The sequence below is a fragment of the Balaenoptera physalus genome (assembly GCF_965194825.1).
Source record: "Balaenoptera physalus genome assembly, chromosome: 3".
NCBI classification, from domain to species: Eukaryota; Metazoa; Chordata; class Mammalia; order Artiodactyla; family Balaenopteridae; genus Balaenoptera; species Balaenoptera physalus.
Genome location: NC_138890.1, coordinates 147,590,699 through 147,615,982, shown reverse-complemented (window position 1 = coordinate 147,615,982; position 25,284 = coordinate 147,590,699). Strand labels below are relative to the sequence as shown.

General features: G+C 39.3%; 1 protein-coding gene across 2 annotated transcripts in view; it reads right to left on the bottom strand.

Moving 5' to 3' along the window:
- NADK2 (NAD kinase 2, mitochondrial) overlaps window positions 1-18,785 on the bottom strand; it is a 45,716-nt gene extending 26,931 nt beyond the window's left edge. For both annotated transcript variants that reach the window (XM_082453792.1, XM_082453793.1), the window contains exons 1-4: window positions 18,360-18,785; window positions 3,194-3,282; window positions 2,218-2,306; window positions 1,265-1,346 (exon numbers count right to left, since the gene is read on the bottom strand). In XM_082453792.1, coding sequence (XP_082309918.1) covers window positions 1,265-1,346; window positions 2,218-2,306; window positions 3,194-3,282; window positions 18,360-18,662 — 563 coding nt within the window. In that variant the 5' untranslated portion in view covers window positions 18,663-18,785. The remainder of the gene's footprint in view (window positions 1-1,264; window positions 1,347-2,217; window positions 2,307-3,193; window positions 3,283-18,359) is intronic.
- Between the last annotated feature and the right edge of the window lie 6,499 nt (window positions 18,786-25,284).

The window sequence follows — 25,284 nt, the reverse complement described above, 5'->3', positions numbered from 1 at the left end:
AATGTAGAGTCTTGAATGTCACAGTGAAGGGGACCAACTGTCCCAGTTTGCCTGAGACTTACAATTTTCCCAGGACATAGGACTGTCGGTGTTAAACTGAGAAAGTCCGAAGCAAACCAGGATGAGGATGAGTTGGTCACCCCAGTCATAGTAAAAATTAGATTTTATTCTGAGTTTGATGGGGAACCACAGTAAGACTTTGAGCAGAGGTCACATAATATATCAAACTTTTATAAAACAATCACTGTGGCTGCAGTGGGGAGAAGAGACTATAGGGTAAGAGTAGAAGCAAGATCAGTGTTGGATATACAGATTCTGGAGTCACCAGCATCTAAGTTAAAACGACAGATGTTCATCAGTTATTCTGGAGACAGCACAGACAGGAGTAGAAAAGACTCACCCATGATTGAGCAGAAACATAATGGTACAAAATATTAAAGAAATTTGTCAGGAAAGTGAATGAAGTAAGGGAGAATTAAGAAAAAAAAATAGAGGGGATCAACACACTGAAAGTCAAAGGGCAGATTTACTAGAATTGAGGAAGTAGGACTGCTATTAAGGTAGGCAGCTATGGTCAGAGTGATTTGAGATGTGGGGAAATTCTAGGTGATGACAAAGTCCAAGTATGATCATGGCTGTGGGTGGCTGGAACAGAATGAGGATAAATGTCAGTGAAGCTTAGGAAAGGAAAAAAAAGTGATAATAGGGTTTGGTCTATTTATTAAGTCAATGAAGTCACCCAGGAAATCAGTGGAGGCATATTCAGGAATGTAGATGAGAGCCAGAAGGAAGGGCAAAAGATGGGACATCATTAACTCAGCCATCCAGCAACACCGAAGTCACCAGTACTCACCCGGGTCAAGGGCTCAAGTCTATTCTCCCACAGATATTACTCCCAAACTACCCGGGAAGTCAAATGTGAGAACTTGTCCATCCCATATCATAATTTTCTGCCACCAACGCCAGCTAAATGCGTATATTTCTCATGCCTAAGCTAAAGAAGAGAGCAATGTCCTTGAAAATAACGACAAAGAAGAGAAATCTACTAAAGGTAGAGATCAATTCTACATGCCTAAATTTCATCACTGAAATGATCTTGGAACATGGTTCTAACATTCACGATAGCCAGGAACGGTGATGTTTCCACTTACACAGCATGCACCATAGAAAACACCCTGTACCAACAGGATAAGGAGCTTCCAAATTTAAGATTTATCATAAATAGGTACTATGCAAAGCAAAGCACAAAAAAGTTTTTCCTTACCGTTCTGGGTCAGTGTTTACTCCAATAACTGGTTTAAGTCTGTCCAAGACTTTACTTGCTGCCAAAAGCATTGTGCCATCACCTAAAGGACATAAGACATAACCAGACTTGTTACAAAACTAGTTTTTAACAACATTTTGAACACTAGTTCTTTTAATAATCCCACTCGTACCCCATCCTGTTGGCTGCCACAGTCTACTCCTTTCTACCCACTATCCCTCTGTATTATCTCTCCCACTCTAATCCAGAATTTCTCAACAGTGGCAAGATGGACACTTCAGGCCAGATAATTCTTTGTTGTGAGGGCTGTCCTGAACTTTGCAGCGTGGCGAGCAGTATCCCTGGCCACCCACTGGATGCCAGCAGTAGCCTCCAGCTGGGAACCGTTATTCTAACCCTATCACTTCTATTAACCAATCCTTTTTCCCTCTCGCGTAACATCAGTCCCAATTCATAAATTATTTTGATGAGAATACATCCAACAAAAGTGTCCAGCTTTGGATTTTTCTCTCCAAAAAAAATGTAAAGGTTTAGTCACTAACATAATAATAAAGCTCAGGAAAAAACAAGTGTAAGTGTAAGTATATTGGGGCCAAAGAGGGATGGAATTTATCTAATCTCATTAAATTCTTAAACTCAACTTTTTTTTAAAGACTGCCATAACTAAACCAAAATAGTTATAAATAATCCTTTGAATCATACTTAAAGTTAAATACACACTTTAAATATACACACAGAAATACATGCACAGAACCTCACAGTAACATCATTCACTAGAAAAGTAAAATGTTGTATAAAGCACATCTTTTAAAACCTGATCTTAAAAATCCAAAAATTTGTCTTATGGTAGGACTCTGAAAGCTTCATCACAGCTAGACCACAGGGTATTTGGCAATATGATTATTAAAGAGCATTTCCATATTCCAGCACCTTTACCTCTGCAAAACTATTACCTCCTGCAGCTATGACAGCATCTGCCCATCGAACAGTTTCTTCATCATATTCTCTCCTCTTTACGAGACGAACCTCAATCCCCTCATTCCTAAGATAAAAAAAGTAAAGCGTGTATAAAATTTCCACTAACATAAAGGAGTATGTTTTTTGAGAGGCAGATTATTACAATAGAGATTTAAAATAAATAAACAAGTTTGTTTTATAAACAAATTTATGTTTAGCTTTGTAAGGTCAGCTTCATTTTCACTTAACCACAACAACCAATTAACTATTAACTATAGGAAGCATATGAATAAACTATCCCAAATCGCCATGTGCTTTAAAAACATCTCTTAAAGTCCTTGACGAATAGCAATATTGATTAGTTACAATTGCATTTCCTTTTCTCTACTCTTTCTGATGCTAAAATTCATTAATACAAAACGGCCTAGAAGACTAACACCTCGAGAGACAATTTTTTAAATTATAAAAGTGAATAGCTGTTATTTTAAATTCAACAAATATTGAGTGCCAGACACTGAAAGTGATTAAAATACTTTCTAATTTGCGTGTTCTCACACTGATTCTCTTGCATACACAGAAACTTATTTGCTGACTCATTTAGCCCAATTAACTGAAGTTTCTGTACTTATAATTTTTAGACATTCAAAGACTATTATAATGAACACCTACATAATCCACTATTCTGTTTAAGAAATAAAACACTGCACTACAGTTGAAGCCTGCTGTGTACAAAATTAACTCTTTGTAGAAAAGGCACTTCTTGGGCAGACCAAATAATAACTGAAAATCTGTGAAATTTTCAGAGTACAATAAAAATTTCCTTAAAAACACTATAATATCAGGTCCATTAGCCATGATATAATTTTCTTAAAATGATTCTATAATGGCCATCTTTACTAAAAATCTAAGTATTAGCTGCTAGTAAAAATAAAAATTGCAAGTCCCACTCAAGATCTGATCCCACAGACTTACCGTAAACTATCAAGAATGTGCTCTACATTTTTGGTGTGAATATGATGTCGTTCAAGCAGTCCACTGTAGCTAGAGCCTTTCAATGCAAGCTATATCAAAATAAAACAAGTTTTGCCTTATTACATAATATATATTACATATTGTATTTCTTTAAAAAGCCCTATATAAAACAGAATGGGTTTTTTTTTTTTGAAGATACATTTTAATGACTATCTGTGAAACCTACAAGTATAAACTTAATTAGAAAGTCTGGTTCCAGAAAATCATAACTTGGTTTTAATACCAAATACAGCAGTAAGTTTCCTGAATCATGTGGTCAACGGGATCTCAAAAATCTCATGTTTTATAGCTTGAGTGCTTTTTTTTCCTGAATGGATTTTTAACATACTGCACATGGCTACTGAAGACCATAGATGAACTAGTATTTTAGAAGGCAGTTAGATGACCTTTGTTCTACTTGGATTTTCAGCTCTCTTGTATTCAGATTTATGAACTCTATTTGGAATTTACACAATCCAAACAAATGGCTTGTTAGCTGCTTGAGAATGGATAACTTTTACATATAAAGACATACAGCCTTCAAGGATTATTTTTCCTAGTCATTTAGAATATTTTATAATGTCACTATCTTATCATTAATATTCTTTTAAAGTACATGTCTTCTAAATAATCCATAAAGTAAAATGTTGAGAGAGAAGTTTAGAAACATCCATTTAATCATCAAGTAGGAAATATGTCCACTAGAGTGAATGCTAGAATTAAAAAGCATGTTATTTTCCGCATACAACAAAATTACAACTACTTACAGAGAAACTATTCAAGAAAAAAACCAGAGACTAGCAGAAAAGATCATCTACAACTGAAGATATAAAAGAGAACCACGACGAGACAGGTAAGAGGTTCAGAGATGCAGTATAGTCAATACCCATACCCCTGGGTGGGCAACCCACAAACGGGGGGAAATAATTTACAATTGCGGAGGTTCCTCCCAAGGAGCAAGGGGTTGGAGCCCCACACTGGCTCTCCAGCCCAGTGGCTCTGCATTGGGAAGACGAGTCCCCAGAACATTTGGCTTTGAAGGCCAGCAGGGCTTACTTTCAGGAGAGCCGGGGCTTTGGGGAATAGACTCCACTCCTAAAGGGCACACACAAAATCTCACACGCTCCAGGACCCAGGGCAGAAGCAGTAATTTGAAAAAAGCCTGGGTCAGACCCATCTGCTGATCCTGGAGAGGCTCCTGAAGAGACAAGAGGCAACTAGAGCTCACCCTGGGGACACAGACTGGTGACAGTCATTTTGGGAAGCTTGTTCTACCACGAGGATGCTGGCAATGGCAAGCACCATTTTGGAATCCTCCTTCTAGCTTTTTACTGCCAGGATGTGAACCCACAGGTCTGCTGCCTTAAGACCCCGAGGCCACAGATACCCCAGGACCCAGCCCTGTCCACCAGAGGGCCCAAGACCCAGCCCACACACCAGTATGCTCACACTAGCCCTGGGACCCCCGGGGCCCTGCAACCAGAGACCCCAGGACCCGGCTCTGCCCACCAGTGGGGCTGCAACAGTCTGGGGGCCAGCCTCACCTACCAGTAGGTAGGCACCAGTCCCAGGATCCCCTGGGCCCTGGCCCTGGCCACCAGTGGGCTGAAATACCAACTCTAAGACCTCCAGGGCCCTGCAGCCAGAGACTCCAGGACCGCCTGCATCCACCAGTGGGATGGCACTAACCCCAGGACCTGGCCTCACCCACCAGTGGAAAGGCACCAGCCTGGGGATCCTCTTGACCCCAGCCCCACCCACCAGTGTGCCAACACCAGCTCTGGGGCACCTTGGGCCTCTCAACCAACTGCGCCAGGATCCGGCCCCTCCTACCAGCTTTGAGACACCCCCAACCCCACAGCCAGTCATGTCGAGAACCAGCCCTACCCATCGGCAGGCCGAGACTAGACCTGGGGCCCCTGGCCCCGTAACCACCTACTCCAGAACCCAGCTCTGCCCACCAATGCAAGGAGCCCCAGGGCCCCACAGCCAGCAGCCTCATGACCCAGCCCCACCCAACAGCAGCTGGCAGCCACCACGCAAGGCAGGGCCTGACAACCAACCAGACCTGGGGCCAGCCACGCCTTCCAGACCACCCACAGTAGTCAGCCCATCACAGGAGGGCCCATGCAGCCCACGCAGGGGGCACCCCTAGAGCACACAGGTCTGGTGACCAGAGCAGAGTGTGCTGCTGGCATGCAAAGGACATCTCCTAAAAAAGGCTGCTTCTCCCAGGTTGGAAAAACATAACCAACCTACCAAATACATAGAAATAAAAACAGCAAATTAGGAACAACGAAGCAACAGAGGAATACGTACCGAATAAATGAACAAGATAAAACCCCAGAAGAACTAAGTGAAGTGGAGATAGGCAATCTAAACCTGATAAAGAGATCAAGGTAATGATCATAAAGTTGTTCAAAGAACTCTGGAGAAGATGAAATGAAAAGGGTGAGAAGTTAGAAGTTTTTAACAAAGAGTTAGAAAATATAAAGATGAACCGAACAGAGAAGAACACAATAACTGAAATGAAAAATACACTAGAAGGAATCAACATTATATTAGATGACATAAAGGAATGGATCAGAAAGATGAAAGATATAGTAGTGGAAATCACTGAAGCTGAACAGAAAAAGGGAAAAAAAAAATAAAAAGAAATGAGGATAGTTTAAGAGACCTCTGGGACAACATCAAGCATACTAACATTCACATTATACGGGTCCCAGAAGGAAAAGAGAGAGAAAGGGGCAGAGAACATATTTGTAGACATAACAGCTGAAAACTTCCCTAACATAGGAAAGGACAGACATCCAGGTCCAGGAAGCACAGAGAGTCCCAAACAGGATTAACCCAAAGAGGACCACACCAAGACACACTGTAATTAAAATGGCAAAAATTAAAGATAAAGAGAGAATATTAAAAGCAGCAAAGGAAAAACAACAAGTTACAAACAAGGGAACTCCCATAAGGCTATCAGCTGACTTTTCAGCAGATACTCTGTGGGCCAGAAGGGAGTGGCATGATATATTTAAAGTTAAGAAAGGGAAAACCCACAACCAAAAATACTCTACACAGGAGGGCTTTCATTCACATTTGATGGAGAGATCAAAAGTTTTACAGACAAGCAAAAGCTAAAAGAATCCAGCACCTCTAAGACAGTTTTACAACAAATGTTAAAGGGACTTCTCAAAGCAGAGGAGGAAAAAAAGGCCACAACTAGAAATATGAAAATTACAAAAGGAAAAAGCTCATTGGTAAAAGCAAATATACAGTAAAAGTAGTAAATCAACCACGTACAAAGCTAGTAAAAAGGTTAAAAGACAAAAATAGTAAAATCATCTATATCCACAATAAGTAGGTAAGAGATATGCAAAAAGATGTAAAACATGATGCCCAACAGTAAACATGAGAGGAAGGAGCAAAAATGAGTTTGAACTTAAAATAGGCACATGTATATATAGACTGCAAGATATAAACCTCACAGTAAACACAAACCAAAAATCAACAATAGATTCACATGCACAAAAAGGAAAGGAATCCAAAGATAATACTAAAGACAGTCATCAAATCACAAAGGAAAAGAAGGAATAAAAAAGAACTACAAAATAACCCCCCAAAATTAACAAAATGGCAGTAAGTACACACCTATCCATAATGATTTTAAATGTAAATGGACTAAATGCTCCAATCAAAAGACACAGAGTGGCTGAATGGATACAAAAATAAGGCCCGTATCTATGCTGCCTATATACACACAATGGAATACTACCCAGCCTTGAAAAAAAAAAAGAATGAAATCTTGCCATTTGCGACAGCATGCATGAACCTAGAGGGTATTATTATGCTAACCCAATTAAGTCAGACAGAGAAAGACAAATACTATACGATTTTACTTATATGCGGTATCAAAAAAAAAAAAAAGAACAAACATAACAAAACAGAAACAGTTATAGATACAGAGAACAAACAGGTGATTGCCAGAGGGGAGAGGGGTGGGGGAAGGAAAGAATAGGTGAGGGAGATTAATAGGTACAAACTTACAGTTGCAAAATAAATGGGTCACAGGTATGAAATGATCATGTGGTGACCATTCTGAAATGTACAGAAATACCAATCACTATGTTCTGTAACAGGAACTAACATAGCGTTGTAGATCAATTATACTTCAAAAACAAACTCACTCATAGAAAAAGAGGTAAGATTTGTGGTTACTAGAAGCAGGGGATGGAGGGACATGGAGTTGGATGAAGGCAATCAAAAGGTACAAAGTTTTAAGATAAATAAGTATTAGAGATGTAATGGACAACATGGTAATTATAATTAGCACTGCTCTATGTTATATATGAAAGTTAAGAGAGCAAATCCTAAGAGGTCTCATCACAAGAAAAAAAAATTTTCTATTTCCTTAATTTTATGTTTATATGAGATGACAGATGTTCACTAAACTTACTGTGATAATCATTTCATGATGTATGTATGTCAAATCATTATGCTGTACACCTTAAACTTATTCAGTGCTGTGTATTAATTACATCTCAATAAAACTGGAAGGAAAAAAAAAGCATGTTTTCTTTCCTTTTCCAAATTCCCTTACGCCTTGCCTCTTTATGATACAAAATCTGTTTTTCAAGTACCTGTCCAAAATACAATCTTAAATATATTCTTTTGTTTTAAATCATTACTTACCGAATTATAAAGTAAAGCCAATTTTTAGATAGTATTTTTAATAATATGTATTTTTCTTTTTAAAAAGGTTATAAAAACAATACAACATGGAAGATACATTCATAAAAAGTTAAAACTACATATAATCTTATTACCTTGGGATAATTAGTGTTAATATTTTGATACCTACCTTCCCAATCTTGTTTATGAATAATGGGTTAAGACTTTTAAAATAGTGTTGTCCTCACTCTATAATCTACAGGGAAACATATGCTTTTCAGAAGAGGAGCTGAGGACACATTTGGCTATTTGAAAATCAGTCCATCTACAAATAATAAATGCTGGAGAGGGTGTGGAGAAAAGGGAATCCTCCTACACTGTTGGTGGGAACATAAATTGGTGCAGCCACTATAGAGAACGGTATGGAGGTTCCTTAAAAAACTAAAAATAGAGTTATCATATGAACCAGCAATCCCACTCCTGGACATATATCCAGAGAAAACTATAATTTGAAAAGACAAATGCACCCCAATGTTCATAGCAGCACTATCCACAGTAGCCAAGACATGGAAGCAACCTAAGTGTCCATCAACAGATGAATGGATAAGGAAGATGTGGTATATATACACAGTGGAAGATTACTCAGCCATAAAAAAGAACGAAATAATGCCATTTGCAGCAACATGGATGGACCTAGAGATCATCATACTAAGTGAACTAAGTCAGACAAAGACAAATATATGATATCACTTATATGTGGAATCTAAAATAAAAATGATACAAGTGAACTTATTTACAAAATGGAAATAGACTCACAGACATAGAAGACAAACTTATAGTTACCAAAGGGGAAAGGCGTGGGGAGGGATAAATTAGGAGGTTGGAATTAAAATATACACAATACTATATCTAAAATAGATAACCAACAAGGACCTACTGTACAGCACTGGGAACTATACTCAAAATATCTTGTAATAACCTATAATGGAAAAGAATCTAAAAACGATTTATATATATATATATATGTATATAAATATATGTGCGTGTGTGTATATATATATATATATATATATATATATATAAACTGAATCACTTAGCTATACACCTGAAACTAACACAACACTGTAAATCAACTACACGTCAATAAAAATTTTTTAAAGGGAAAAAAAAAATAAACTGAATTCCACACACAGAAAAAAAAAATTAATCCACATATGTTAACTCATATATACTAAATGAGACAGCCTGTACAACAGTTTAATGCCTAGATATAAACCTCATTATATTTAGACAGAGCAAACCAATGTTAAGAATATTTTCTCTAAAGGAAAGCAGCAAGCAAGGTAATAATTAGATATCGTTCATTTACTTTGATCAACAAATCAATGAAAATCAGGGTTGAAAAACTATCCTAAGAGTATCATTTCTAAATATGGATGAACATAGCATTAATATTCAGATTATTACTTCCATTATCCAACCATAGATTAACTAGAACTGCACTAAACACCTTTCAGTAAATATGGATCGCAGTGATTTTCTTCTCTGCTCTCTCCCTGGGGACCTCTAGTTTCAAGGCTTTAAAAGAGATCTTGTATGCTGATGCTGATGACTCCTAATTGCAATCTCTAATCCTGGCCTATCTTTAGGGCTCCAGGTGAAGGTACCCAACTGCGTCTCTGACATCTTTCTCTGGATATCTAACAGGCATCTCAAACTAACCTGCTCAACATCAAGCCCCTGATTTTCTTCTAGCAGATTAGTTACCACACTATAATATTTTTTTACAATAATTACCTCTCATGAAGCCATTTCAAGAGTAAACACTGAATAGCTAGAAATTAAGATCTAAAAAATTAAATTTATTCATTCAGATATGTGAGTGCCTACTACTGTGTTCAGGTAAACATTAGCTGAGCTCAATCAAATGCATTAAATGCAGCACTGAAAACTCAGACAGTGAGAACTCATTCAAAGGTAGAAAAGTCTATTAAAATATTTTCATCAAATTTACTGCTTCTAACCTGCTATAAATAAAACTTAAGGGTAACTGGCCTTCAGAGTTCAAGTCACGGTCCAGATTTTTATCTTATGTTCCCATTTTTGGCTTGGACAATATAGAACATGTACCCAGGAATAAAGAACATAAATCCTACATATCGGTACTATTAATTCTAATCTGGTGGTTCAGGAGCTTTGGTGCTTACTTCCTGGCTCTCAGAAAACTCCAGAAAATTAAGATTACTCAGCAGCTGAGTTTTATGAAACTTCAGTTTGACATGGTGAAGGAGGTCTGAATTTGCGGGGGAAACATTATAGAGAACTAATAGAAAACTAAGTTTTCCACGATTTTAATATGTTTTGCTAGCAACACTGAAGTTCCAAATCTAAAGACAAAGTTCATTTAGCATTACAATACTTAATATTGGAGCAGAAATGTCACTTCATAAATTCTTATTCCCACTCACATTTCTTCTTGTGAACTAATTCTTTAACAACTCATGCTCAATACATTTATTTAGAGAATACAAGTTCTTTCATTAATTATTTTCATAAACAATCTAGCTGGTTGGGCTAGCAAGCTGCATTAACATGTACTGGCTAACTAGGCAGCAAAGAGATAAGGCATTTTTAAAAATCACTAATAAAAAGCATCAATTAGAAAGTCTTAAATCACTATTCAACTGGCTCATATTTTTTTTAAAGCTTTTTTTAATATTCAAAGGCTAGTAAGAATTTCTAGCTACCCCCTCAGAAAATAACAACACTTCAAAGATTTAAAAACATACTTCAATCAGACAAAAACAAGAACACATGAATTCTCTGTAAAATGTCTTACAATTAAGAGATTAGAGAAATTACTGAAATTTAGAATACATTCTCAATTCTGCAATGCTACACCTTAGGTATTAGTAACAAAGTTCTTAATATTTTCTTCCTTTTTTTCCCCAAAAGCTTGTTAGTTCCTATCGGCATTAAAAAAAAAAAAACACAAAAAAAACTTTTTTTTATGATTATTCACTAGGATACCTGGAAAAAGCAGTGTGAATCTAAAAGCTCTACAGACAGACACACTCAGTATTAGCAATAGAATTTTCTTACAATATCTCCAAAAGCCAAGATCACTTCTCCCCATGCGGCTCAGAGGTTAAAACACAACACAGCATGAAAGGAAAAAAAAGAGGATTCTGAAGGGACAGAAATTCACCACACCTTAAGGTCAGAGGTGATAGTCATGCTATTTTCTAAACGGTCCAAACACTTTTATTAAAGTATCACAGACATTTTTACTTGACCAAAACTGAATCTATTACAAATACAAATTTTTTAAACTTGTTTTACTAGTCAGATGAGCATTACTATTTTGTACTCCAGTAAGGGAAGAAAATATGTCTTTTTAAATTTAACACATAAATTTAACACACAGTCTCACCAACTTGTGAGACAATGACAGTTTGGTATGTAAACTCACTAGGCATAATTTAAGCACTCTTAGAAGAACACACTTAACTAAATGGTACACCAAGCACCATTCAAAATTGCCTTAAAAGGATCAGTGGTACCTAATTGACAGCTAGAGTAAACTACTTACCTAGTATGATCAGGCCAGGTGCAGGGAACCCTGAATATTTCTTCAGCTATATTTGGTATTTATCTTGGATCATTTCTATTCCATTTATTCTTTATCTCAGACTCTCACCTTTACTTTCCCCATTGTTTTATTCCTACTTCTGCACTCCCCTTAATTCTGTTTACCTACTCCCGTACATGCTGGGATTGCTAAAGGTACCTTCCTTGGCTTGCTTATTCGTTCCCACTTCATTTTCGTTATCTCCCCACTCTAGGGACTTGATCTACCAAGTATCCACCAGTACCTATGAAATTAAACTGTTAGGGCAAGCTTGTTTCTTGAGCTACAGGCTCAAATTTTCAAATGCCTACCTTTATATTCACCCACAGGTAGATCAAGTACCTCTCCCCAAAACCATCTAAATCTGATTATATATTCCCGTTTCTAATTTGCTTTTCTTAATCCCATATAACAGTCAATAATACTTCCATTTACCTAGTCAACAAAGTAAACCCCAGGTGTCACCTTTAATTCTCCCTTCACACTCAATCTCAGCAGCCAGCCAATGGTGAAGTCCAATAATTACACCTGTAAACTGTTTCTCCAATCTGTCCTTTACATTCATGCTGCCACTGCTTGAGTTCTGGGCAACATCAACTCTTATCTGGTCTCATGCAATAGCTTGCCTCTGGAATTTCTAAATGAGTTTCTTCCTTAAAAAGTATTTCCTATTCCCCTCATCATCTAACCACTCCCACCAGAAGCCTGCTTTCATACTAGTCCCAGAATGGTGATGTCTCAGAAAAGCTGACCCATCCCTCCACTCCTGTGGGGAAGAGAGTAGGGCTGAGCAAGGGTTGTGGTAAGACTGAAAACCACTAGGAGATAAAACCATGGCATTTAACAACTTTATAAGGCCCACTTACCTGTTTAGCCTCAATAATACTTCCTCTTGAGCAATGATTTTCAAATTGCCCTTAGAATGGGTACCATACCAACCCAGTGATCACAACCAGCATTATTATTAAAGAGAAAATAAACTATACTACATGTAACAGGGGTAAACTGCTTCATGCTATCTTCTATTTCAAATATGAGTACATCATGATGTAAGATTTTTCTGACTGTGAATTAAAGTCACCAATGTTTGAGTTCTTTTTACTGGCAAAAAGATGACCTTTCCCACTGTCTTACTAGTACTGTTCTCTCCCCTTCACCTATAAATTCTTCCTTATTCTTTAAGTATCTTAAAATTAAAAGATACAATTTCACCCTCGTCACATTGGCAAAAATGTTAAAGTCTACCAAGTGCTCATGAGAACAGTGGGAATCAGGGAGTTATTCAATGCTTATGGAAAAATTATTTGTATGTTTAATTGCAGCATTTTTTTTAAATAGTGGAAAAACTGGAAACAACCTAATTATCCAAACAATGGAATACTATACAGCAATTAAAATGAATTAACATATATCAACATAGATCAATTTCAAAACCAATAGTGAATAAGAAAAGAAATTTCTAAAAAATAGACATTCTAAAGAATATATTACTGATGTAACTTTTTAAAGACACAAAACAATATTAAAATAAAAACTTATACTTTACTAGCTGAGAAGATATTAATGTGCATAATATCTTAACTTAGAGCTTAAGTCATATAATTAAAAATATAGAAAAACTGATCACAGTAAAAAAAATTATGTTATTTACAACTTCATGGCTGGCTACAGGCTCCCCCAGGTAAGCCTGATACATAGTGTAGGTTGAAAATCAGGGCTCTAAAACATACTGGTCAATGATTCTGTTAACGGTGAATTCCAGCTACTGTGATATTCAATCCTTTTACATCTTTATGAGTCTCCTATTTAACTGCAAATATTTACGGGAGTATACCTTAAGCCTCTATTTTCCAAGTTGTGTTCCACAGAATTAAAAACATTTTAGGCGGGCTTCCCTGGTGGCGCAGTGGTTGAGAATCTGCCTGCTAATTCAGGGGACATGGGTTCGAGCCCTGGTCTGGTAAGATCCCACATGCCGCGGAGCAATTAAGTCCGTGAGCCACAACTACTGAGCCTGCGCGTCTGGAGCCTGTGCTCCGCAACAAGAGAGGCCGCGATAGTGAGAGGCCTGCGCACTGCGATGAAGAGTGGCCCCCGCTTGCCGCAACGAGAGAAAGCCCTCGCACAGAAACGAAGACCCAACACAGCCAAAAATAAATAAAAACATTTTAGGCACCCCCCCCCAAAAAAAATTTCATGGTCAAATAAAAATCATCTTTTGTTTAGGCTCATGTTTATCAAACATATTTAACCATGAAACCTCTTTCAGGGCACTCACATCAGTAATCTCTACCTTAAGTTTTTAGCAACTAACATCTTTTGGAAGCCTGACAGCCGGAAATAAGGCCCTGGACTGGCAGCCTCAGGGTGAAAAGAACTAAAAATGTTTTTTTAAAATTCAGCAACATTTCACCACCTTTACCTAGTGGGGATGGAAAGGCAGAGAGGATGATGAGTAAGATACAGTCCTTGTCCTCAACTCCAGAGAAGAAAATAACCACAGATAATATACTAAAATGGAAAGCTCAAAAACATATGTATTATGAAAAATACAGTGAAGAATACCTAACATAAGCTTGGTGGCCAGAGAGAGGCCCAGCAAGGTTACCAAGGACAGCTTCCTGTGAGAGTAATGTGTAAGCTTCACCTCACAGCAAGAACAGGAATTGGCTAAAGGATGGAGGAGCATTCAGAGCAAAAGGGGCTACAAAGGTAAAGACAGTGATGGATGCAAATCAAACTACCCTGAAATACCATTTTTCACCTACCAGGTTGGCAAAGACCCCAAAATATGCTAAACTGTTTATGAAAAAACAAGCACCTTCATATATTGCTGGTGAAGGTATACACTGGCACAGCCTCTAAGGGAAGCAATTTGGCAATACCTATTAAAATTTCAAATCCACATACTTCCTGACTCAGCAAGTCCACTTTTAAGTATTTTAGAGTTTGATTCATTAACACAAATATTATTCATTACACAGTGTATTTTAATAAACTAAAGCATCTGCACACAATAAGTACTATATACATACTATTAAAAAAAGAACAAGGTGCAGAATAGCTTAAATAATATGTTATCATTGAGTAAAAAGGGATGGGATAAAGAAAAAGAATATTTCACCCTATTGATTTGTATGTATATATTATTTCTGGAAGGAAACACAAGAAATTGATTAACATTGGTTACTTCCAGGGACAAAAACTGAGTGCCCGGTGACAGGAATAAGAAAAAGACTTTTCACTGCATACTCTTCTGTATCGTTTACATTTTGTACCATTTTAATGTGTTACTGATCCATAAGTAATTAAATAAGCACAACATCTAATGGAAATTAAAGCAGTTTGAAATCAATGGAAAATGAAGTTCTAGACAAGAACTGATTAGAAATGAAGCTCAACAGGTGGACAGGAGTAAATTCATGAAAGGCCTTGTTTTAGCACACTAAGGATAATAAAGGTTCACCTACAATACTGTTTCTCGAAGTCTGATCTGGGGACCACTTGCAAACATGGAGAGCTTGTTAAAAATGCAAAGCCCTGGACAAAGCATCAGCAACCTTAAGGGTATGGTTCAGAGAGGCAGAGTCTGGGAGTTCTCCACAAACTGAATCTTTATATTTAGGGGGATGAGAATAAGGTTCAGGTACCTGCATTCTAACGAATTCCCTGGGTGACTCTATAGGTTATAGGGAGCTTCTGAGGGGTTCTAAGCAGAGGAGTAAAGGGGCCAGATGTTCACTTTGGATAGACCATTCTGGTTCCTGTGTCTGGAAGATTTGAAAGGAGTGAGGCTCTGTTAGAAGGCTCTCTGGCAGTACTCCAGATCATGTTCTTTAATTTGATAAATACTTATATTGCATACACTACACTCATTGCACATGTGGCAAAAATATTATCTACCCAAGAACTACAACCTAAGCTACACCAGTGTTTTCAGGAAACTGAGTAAGGGAAACAAAATCCAAGGCACAGCAACTCCCAAATCTGCTAAGAAGACAATCACTAGGAAGAATGTAAGCCAATAATAGAGGGACGACTAAATGAAATTATTCTATCCCATTAGGAAACTAATTTTTTTAAAAAAACTAAAAATGGAAACCATTAAAGGGGGTTGCTTCTGGGGTTGTAAGACTTGGAGCGGGGGCAGAGAAGGGTGGAAACTGCTCATTTCTTATTTGGTATGTATTAAAATATTTTGAAATGAAACATTCTTTGGCCAATAAGGCATGTTTATGATGTCAAAACCCTTTCCAATCAGCTTTGATTCACCTAAAGGTCTAGTTTGTGAGTGTCATCAACCCCGTTAATATAAGCTCCACATCCACCAACAGCTACATCGCTTATGATGCAAGTAAATTGTAATAATAGTTCAATTAGCCCTTGCAACGTCTTGAGCCAGTAGATGTAAAATCACTGATTAGAAATCCTCTATTCACAAGAAAAGTCACTAATCGGTTAGGGGGAAGGGAAATGCAAGAATTAAAAATAAACCAATGTAAAACCAATATGAAAGAGCAAATGAAAGCCAAACTTTGACCCAGTCTGTACATGCTTTATCAGCTAAGAAGTATTTCCTCTAATTGTTTAAGTTTCTACAAAGTTAGAGAACCACAAGGCTTCAGGGTATGAAATTACACTGGCACTCCATCCCTCTTCTTCCATTTGCATTTTAACAAGTAACCTAATAGAGATCTATTTTGCCACAAAACAATTACCACCACCACAACAAAAGAGAATCCTCTGATACAAAACTTACCAGGACACCACAGACACAGCCAGCCACGGTGCCAGAAAACTCAAGTAAGCACTTGGCCACTTTCTTTTATACCCAATTCACATGATACATATACCTTAGTATCTTTTACCCCAGGAAAACAGCAAACAGTATTAATCATCTTATCATTCCTATTACAGAATCCCATTTTAGAAAAACTTCACACAGCCTAGTATTATTTGGTCTGTTCCTGATCTCTGCTCCGGGCTCCACCTAATATTATGCCATTCTGAATACTGGCCTTAACATAAATGATAAAACTCAAATCAGTAAGAAACAAATCCAATAAAATTTAATTGAAATGATAGCAACAACAACTATCTCAAAACTGTGTCCTACAGTCCAGAAGTTTTACTTCAAAGGTTTTCTTACTCCAAACAGCATACTTAGCAATAGGCAAATATTTACCTATTACAGATTTCTCTTCAGATACTCAGACTGGGTGTACTAGGTAGTTCGATTTCTAAAGACTTGATTTGCCTTACATTTAAAAAGTTTTGATTAGTGTCAATCTAGTTCAGAGGTCCAAGAATTAATCTAATTCAGATACCACTCATATTCTCGAGGCCTTGTAAAAATTCTTCAGTTTTAAAATACCAGAAAGGGCCTTGGAGGCTACCTAGTCCAATCCTAGTATTTCACACACTGAACTAGATAAAAGCACTTTGAAAACGACAGCACAACACAAAAAGTATCGTTGTCACCAAGGAGGCCCACGGAAGTTAAAAAGAAGTAGAGGAAGTTAACCACAGAGAACCTGGGCCTGGCTCCAAGCTCCTGACCCCCAATCCCACACGCTGAACATGCCAGTCAAGTGTACTATTTTTACTTGCCGTGAGAGGCTTCCATAAAATTGTATGAAGAACATATTTATGGGTATATGGCATTTGACAACTTCTAAAAAGTAGATCTGCAAAATTAGGAGTACAACCCTTATGGCACACCTCTTTCCCAAATCACCAATTCCCTGAAACGCTTGCTTCAGACATTTTTATTCCCTGCCTCACCCTCAACTTCACTCCCTAACACAAACTCAACTACTCCGACCACCTGCTCCAACTGTCTGCTGATTTACTCTTTAAATGATGCAAATGTCTTCTATAAATTGCTACCTTCAAGCACTTAGGGAAAAGGAGAGAAATCTGCACCTAGCATGGCCACCCGATGAATACAGGGGCCCTCCTCAATTAACTCATTAAACAGTCAAGAAGTTAAATGCTGAAAACGGTCAGTACTTAAACAAGGATGATTTACAATTTCATTTTGATACCTCCACAAAATATTACCAAAAGACTGCTGATGATTACGAACCAGAAGTTCAGAACAGGCTGTCTACTCTTGCACAGAATTCTACAGGATTATGGTTAAAGGCAATTTATTCCAGAGCCTTTTGATGCCTTTTGCAGTGTCAACAATTAGAGATTTCCAGTGGAGATTTTTCTGGACACATTGCTCACGGTAGCATCATCACTCTCCTTTCCTTAAAGTGGGTGGGGACATGGGATCAGAAGTTCCAAAAATAAGAGTGAAGGCAAATAAGATTCAGGGTCTTTTTTCCCCCCTTAGGTGTATTTATATACTTGGCAAAGATATCAGTAAATACCTATACCAAATATAGTCTGTTGTGGAGGCACTACTATATTATATCGACCTAGACGCTGTATTTCATAATTACCGTGTTTACCTGCCTTTTGTCTGGACCTTTCTACTTAACAATATACATTCAAATTTTCCCCGCTGCTCTGCCCAGCACTGGAGACACGTGAGCTTTTGAAACAAACTCCTGGAACCTTGTCTGAGAACCACGTTCCAGCGCGGAAAAGGCTCAAGCAGACGGGCTGCCCGGCGTGCCCAGGCCTGGCAGTCCTGCCCAGTAAAAGGGGGTGTGTCTGCGGTACCATAGCCTCTTTTCCGCTGCCCACAGCGGCGCCCAGGGGCTCCCTTTCCCCAGGGGCGGCCTGCGGACCTATTCCCATAACGCCCCCCCCGCCAAAGTCACGGCCGAGCCAGTGAGCGAACCAGCGCCGGGCCGAGGCACAAGGGCGGGGACCCACCAACTGCTTCAGGTCCTCCTCAGAGAGCTCCGCGTAACGGTACCGCTGCTGCTCGAACTCGTACCGGGTGGTTTTGGCCACCACCACCACCCGGGACGGGCGGAAGCCGCCGTCGGGGCGGCTGCCACAGCCCGCCAGCTCGCGCGGCTGCCCCTGCCCCAGGTGCCGCCGGCCGCCGCCGTCACCGCCGAGCCGCGGCCGCGCGGCGGGGCCTCCCGCCCCTGGCCCCCTCAGCGCCGCTGCCCGGCCGCCCGCCACGCGACGACAGCTGCCCAGCAGGAAGCCTCGGTAACAAGTCATCATCAGCCCGGCAGCGGCTGCAGGCCCGGGCTCCCGCCTCCGCCTCCAGCCGCCAGCAGTGCGCGCCGCTCGCGCCGCCCCGGCCTCTACGTTCCAGCCGGGCGGGCAGAGGTTAAGTGCATAGCCGTGCGTGGCCGGCGCCGCGAAGGGGACGTGCCCAGACGTTGACGGGGGCGGGGAAAGCCGGGCGATTGGGAGTCGGGAGAGCCCTCGAGAGGGAAAGGTGGGCGGGGAAAAGCTGGAGGCCTCCAGGTGGTGGGTTGTGTTTGTTTGGGGAGCCTTTTCCATCGACGCCTGCGCAGTAGCCGCTTCCCCGCCCTGGGACCGACCTCCAGCTCCACCCCTTTCCCCCCGCGGTCTCCACCCTCCCCCAGGCCACCTCTGCCAGCCAATCAGAACCCGCAGCGGTTTCGGGGGCCGAGAGCTTCAGGGATTGGCTGCGGCCGGGGGAAGGGCCGGAATTCTATTTGGTGTTGGAGCTGAACCCAGCTGGAACCGGTCTGAGGCTGCGCCGGGCTTGCGAGTGCGGTTTTAAGGGCTTGGCGGGAACGTGAGTGAGGCTGTAGCTTCTTGCTCAGGGTCAGTTCTTTTTTTCGTTATTGCACATAAGACTAGACTCTTTCATTATTGCACATAAGACTAGACCCTTTGTTCGTTCATTCAGCCACCGCGTATTGGATGGGTAATATGTGCAGCCCTGGGCCAGGGATTGAGGAGACTGACTGAGGACCAGCTGCACAATTTGCGGGGCCTAGTGCAAAATGAAAACGCAGAGTCCCTTGTTCAGAAATTGCTAAGAATTGCAAGAGGGATAGAGAGCAGTAAGCCGAGCACCGGGCTCATTTAAGCATGGTACCATGTGGGACTGCGCAGGTGGTATAGCTCCTGCTAACCTCCAAAAAACTGTTGGGGCGGAGGGGAGGTGTTAGCCTTTGAGAAAGTTAGAGGATGATGGATAGACGAGTCTGGCCAAGTGGAAAATTTCTAGATGGGAAGATATGGTTGAAAAAGTAGATAGGAAAAGAGTGAAGGGTTAAGAATGTTAATAATTTGGACCTTATCCTGTAGGCAGTAGTTAGCCTTTTGAAGGCTTTTAACTGGAAAGAAATGAGTCCTGAGAGCAATGTTTGATGACTATTGATCTGGCTTTCGAATGTGGAACAAATTGGGAGGCAAGAGCAGGAAGGGAGACTTGGGCGCTGTTGGAATAGTTACACTTGGATCGAAGCTAGAGTAAAAGTAATGGAAATGGAAGAAAATGCTCCTGTTACAAGAGGAGAATCAAATGGCAGTGCACAGCCTAATGTTTATCCCTACTGCTCTTTAGATCCTTTTGCTTTGGCACTCTCTTTGCTTCTTTGTAGTCCTAGCACTATCAGTAACTAGCTTTTGGACTTTGGGCAGGTTGCTTCATCTTTCTGGGCCTCAGATTCCTCATCTATAAAGTGAGGGAGTTGAACTAGAGTGATTCCAAGGTTCTGCCAAGCCCAAATTGATTCCAAATTGATTCCAAATCTGTGACTTTTACTTTTCAGCTAGCCACCAACGCCAGCATCCACTATTGGGTTCACTGAATATTTACTGAGTCCCTTCTACGTGCCAGGTAGTGTATTAGACTGGGAAATACACAGTGCAGTCTGATAGATGTTTGCTTTTAGTAGGTCACTGACCCCTTCTGGCCAGGAACTTTGCCTCACAGCAGCTGCTAATAGTGACTCGTAGTGCACCCTAAAGTGCACCTCTTAACTTCTGTGGGATGTGAGTTACTCATTTGTAACCTTGAACATCCTCAAGGTCCTTTCTAGTCTTACTAGTTCAACACTTTATAATTCCTTAGATACTAGGAAGGAAGAAAAGGGAGAAGTCACAGATGACACTGAGCTTTGAAGTTTGGTGACTAGGAGAATGTCAGTTGATCCATTTGACAGAAAAAATGAATTTAGAAAACCTGTTCTGGATCAAAGTCTATGAGTTTTGTTATGCATATGCAAAATTTCAGACCCCTTTTCTTCCCATTTCACAGATAAGTACTCAAATTTTTGGATCTCCCCTGTTTCCAGCTACAAACTTGTCTACACTGACATCTTCTCATTTGATATATCTCTTTGTCCATTGTTATTTTGGGATCCCATCTCCTTCCACCTGCTCAGAAATATTACTCTCTCAGGTTATCACCTTTAATATACTTTTAATTATCCCTCTCTATTGGACTTTTCCTCCTCACTGTTTAAACATGCTCATGTCTGTGACATCTTTAAATTAAAAAAAAAACAACAAAGAAACCTTTTATGCCCTAGCTTTTATATATTGCTTGTTTTCCCTTTACAGCTAAGATTCTTGAAAGAGTAGTTGGTTCATCATTGGTCAACATCCCTGCTGCCTATTCATCTGTCAACCTGTTGTAATCTAGTTTCACCGTGCTACTTTACTAATTACTGCTATTTCCATGGTGACCAAAGATGTGATTGTAAACTCAGAAGACATTTATCAGCCCTTAACTGACTTGGTCTTTCTGCAGCATTTGAAATGGTTATCATTTCCTTTTGAAATTTTTTACTCTGGTTCACAGCACACCAGTCCCTAATGGTGGTCCTCCCATCTTTCTGTCCCTTTTCTGGGTTCTTCCTAAGCTCATATTTGGGATCTATCCTTCCCTATCCTTGCCTTCCCTTCTCTCTGTCTCTCTCTCTCTCTGTCTCTTTCTCTCTCTCTCCACTCTTCTGCATGAGCTTATCTACTCTTGTGTAATGAAAAGAGCTTGGGTTTGGATTTAAAAAGACCTTGGTTCAAATCCCAGCTTTACCATTTATTACCTTTGTCAACCTTGAACTGTTCCCTTAATCTTTCTGAGCCTACTTCTTCATTTACAAAATGTAATAGCTTCCTTGTAAAGCTGTAAATATATGTACAAATGCCTAGCCACATGCCCATTACGAAGTATACACTTGGCAAATATTAACCCTTTTCCCCTTCCATGACTTCAGCTACTACCAGTATCTTTAGCCCACACTATCTCCGGAGCTTTACATCCTTATTTCTAGCTTCCTGTTGGATAACATCTCTTGAGTCTTATGTGTACAACACGTCAATGGAGATCAAATTATATTTGATTGCCTGCTATGGGCGAAGCACCCTGCTAGGTGTTGGAGATTAAATGGTAAATAAATAAGTAGTCTCTCCCCCTGAAGAACATACAGTCTGTGCAATGGTAAAATTATTCACAGGGTGCTGTAGGAATTTGGAGGAACAGGTTTTAATTCAGCCCAAGTGGAGTTAGGGAAAGCTTTCTGGAAATGTCTCAAGCTAAACCTTAAAGAATGAGTTAGATATTAGCCAGAATCAGCAAGAGTAAGAAAGGAATTCCACAGAGGAAACAGTATGAGCAAAGATATGGAGTAATAAAATAGCAGTTCTGAAATCCTAGAACATTTAGAGAGAGACAGGCAACAGTGGCAGGTGAGGCTACAGAGGTTGAGAGGGGGAAAGACATGAAGTGTTATATCCACGCTTAGGAACTTGGCTATTATCCTGTGTATGCTAGGAAGCCACTGAAAGGAGAGAATGACATGGTTAGCTTTGCAAAAATTCTGAACAGAAATTTCTTAGAAGAAACACAAGCAGTGAATACATATCTAAAAGATCCTCAACGTTATTAGAAGTCAGAAAAATACAAATTAAGCTAATAGGGAAGTAGTCTTTTACATCCACTAGATTGGCAGAAATTAAGAAATTTTGGTAATCCTCTAATTGTTTGAAAATTATTATATCATCAAGTATTTATTAGGCTAAACATTTGCCAGTTATTTCAATAACTCCTCCAATGCCATAGTTTCCAAATATCATGTTAGAAATTTCAACTATGTTCAAGTACTCGAGTTTGTCAATTCCGAGTATGATGTCAAAAATTACTCAGTACTCTGGGTATAATCTGGCCATTGCAAAACAAACCAAAGTGTTGGCATTCATGGATTTAATATCAGTTCCAACTACCCTCAAACAACTAAAATAATCTGTAGTATTATTGAATTTCAAACTCAAACCCCGCCTATGACAAGGCTGGTGTTCTTTTCTAGTGAATAAGCCTACCCAGTAGCCACATCTCAAGCAAGCTTAATTGTTCTCAACATTTTATGGGGAAGAAATTATATATCACCATGATATTCACAACTTGAAGATTTACAAAGGTTAAGATCTGTCCTTCCCAATCCCTATAACCCCCTCCAGCTCACTTCATGTACATTCTGATTCTGAAAGATAGATATGACCACGCCCTGGCTTTTTAAAAAATGACATGCACGTACTCTAAGGCCTGTATAGGATATTAGGCCCTGACAACTAAGGGTTCCTGGCTTTGGCAGTAATGCATGTAAAATGTTTTAAGAGAGAACATTTTGCTGGTTTACAATTAAGCTGAATAACTTGGTATAAAAGTACTGTTGATAGAAAAGAATGTTTAGATTATAATATATAATCGGATATCATATTAAATATATCTTGTGTATTGGGGGAATATTTATCCAAGTAACTTTTAATAAAAGCAGCTTCTGGGACTTCCCTGGTGGCACAGTGGTTAAGAATCCACCTGTCAATGTAGGGGACACAAGTTTGAGCCCTGGTCTGGGAAGATCCCACATGCCATGGAGCAACTAAGCCCGTGTGCCACAACTACTGAACCTGTGCTCTAGAGCCTGTGAGCCGCAACTGCTGAGCCCATGTGCCACAACTACTGAAGCCCATGCATCTAGAGCCTGAGCTCTGCAACAAGAGAAGCCACTGCAATGAGAAGCCCACACACCGCAACGGAAAGTAGCCCCTGCTCGTGCAACTAGAGAAAGCCCGCGCGCAGCAACGAAGACCCAATGCAGCCAAAAATAAATAAATAAATAAATTTATTTTAAAAAGCAGCTTCTATGGAAGAAGGCGTATGCTTTGAAATCACCCACCTAGTAACTTGTGAAAATGAATGTCATTATATGATTGATCACTTCACATTAAAGGGGGGGACAAAGGATATAGAAAAGCCAAAAAGGAGAAGGCTAGATGAAGATATAGGACACGGAGAAACTATAAGATGTTTCTATTTCTATTACCCCCCAAAATATTACTAAATATATGCATAAAGAGTATAAGAAGGAATAGCAGAGTGGAAATGGGTTGAAAGTCATAAGCTAAATATCATGTTTCTGCTGTTAGTAGCCATGTCATAATCCTTAAATAAAATGAGGCATTGAGAAAATTCATCTCCACAACTAAAGAGGGGTCAAGAATGAACATGTCAGGAAGATAAGGAAAATCTCTGTTTCTCTGCTTTACTTTAACAATTTAGCATAATCCCAATGTTCCCATATCAGCTAAGATCTTATAAGAGAACCAATTCTTTAATATCTTCTCCAAATGTCTCCCTGTTTATATTACGCTTCTAATGAAAATTTTCCTCCTAGTTTGTTCTGCATCAGAGTCACTCTTTTAGAATTAAAAAGAAAACACTTAAAACTTCTGGTTTTCCATTCTTTTTATTCTTCCTTTCATGTTAGAGCTCTTCTTTACTGTTTTTTTTCTTTTCCTTCTCTCAACCTTTTCTCTCTTCCTCTCTTACATTAACTTTTCTTCTCCACTTCCTGAGTCATTGCTTAATTTAGAAGTAAAGGATTTTATTTACTGTATTTCTTCTGGAGTCACTAGAAGAATTAATGAAAGTTAGATACTCTTAGTAGCTAAATTTTACTGTTATAGTTAGTGATAGGGAAAGAGGAAAACTTTCATCAATTATAACATACTAGCTAAACTGTAGTCTAAAAGAGTAATTCAACTTTCATATGCTAAACTTTCAAGCATTAGATTTGACAATAAATGCATACATATAATTGCTTTTACTATTATCTATGGTATATACTATAATAAAGCAACGTAACTTTTTAAAAATATGTATTCACATGTATACTTCCATGTGAATATTGTTCTTCAAAGTAGAAATGAAGCTATACTCTTATCCCAAATATGTTGTCACTGTTCAGAACATTTTCAGAAATCATTTTGAACTGTGAATTATTCTTCATTATGGACTGGATGTTTATGTTCTCCCAAAATTCATATGTTGAAGCCTACCCCACAATATGATGGTATTTGGAGATGGGGCTTTGGGAGGTAATTAGGGCTAGATGAGGTTATGAGGGCCCTGGTCTGATGGGATTAATGTCCTTATAAAAAGAGACACCAGAGAACCTGCTGTCTTTTTCTCCCTACTGCCTCCCCGTGCTCCTACAAGAAAGAGGTCATGTGAGCACACAGTGAGGTGGTGACCCCTAAAAGCCAAGAGAAGAGGCCTCAGAATGAAACCAACCTTGCCAGCATCTTGATTTTAGACTTCCCAGCCTCCAAAACTGAGAGAAATAGATTTCTGTTGTTTAAGCCACCCAATTTGTGGTATTTTGTTATGGCAGCCTGAGCAGATTAAGATGCCTCTAATAGGGGAATTGTATAGGGGTCACAATCAAAAGTCATTTTGAAGCCATGGGGTGATCATACTGGATTGAAAACTGAAATATGTCCATAAGTACTGAGACTAATTTTCTTGTGTAACTCCTGAAGTGTCTCTGAAACAAATCTCAAAAGAGGAACATCAAAA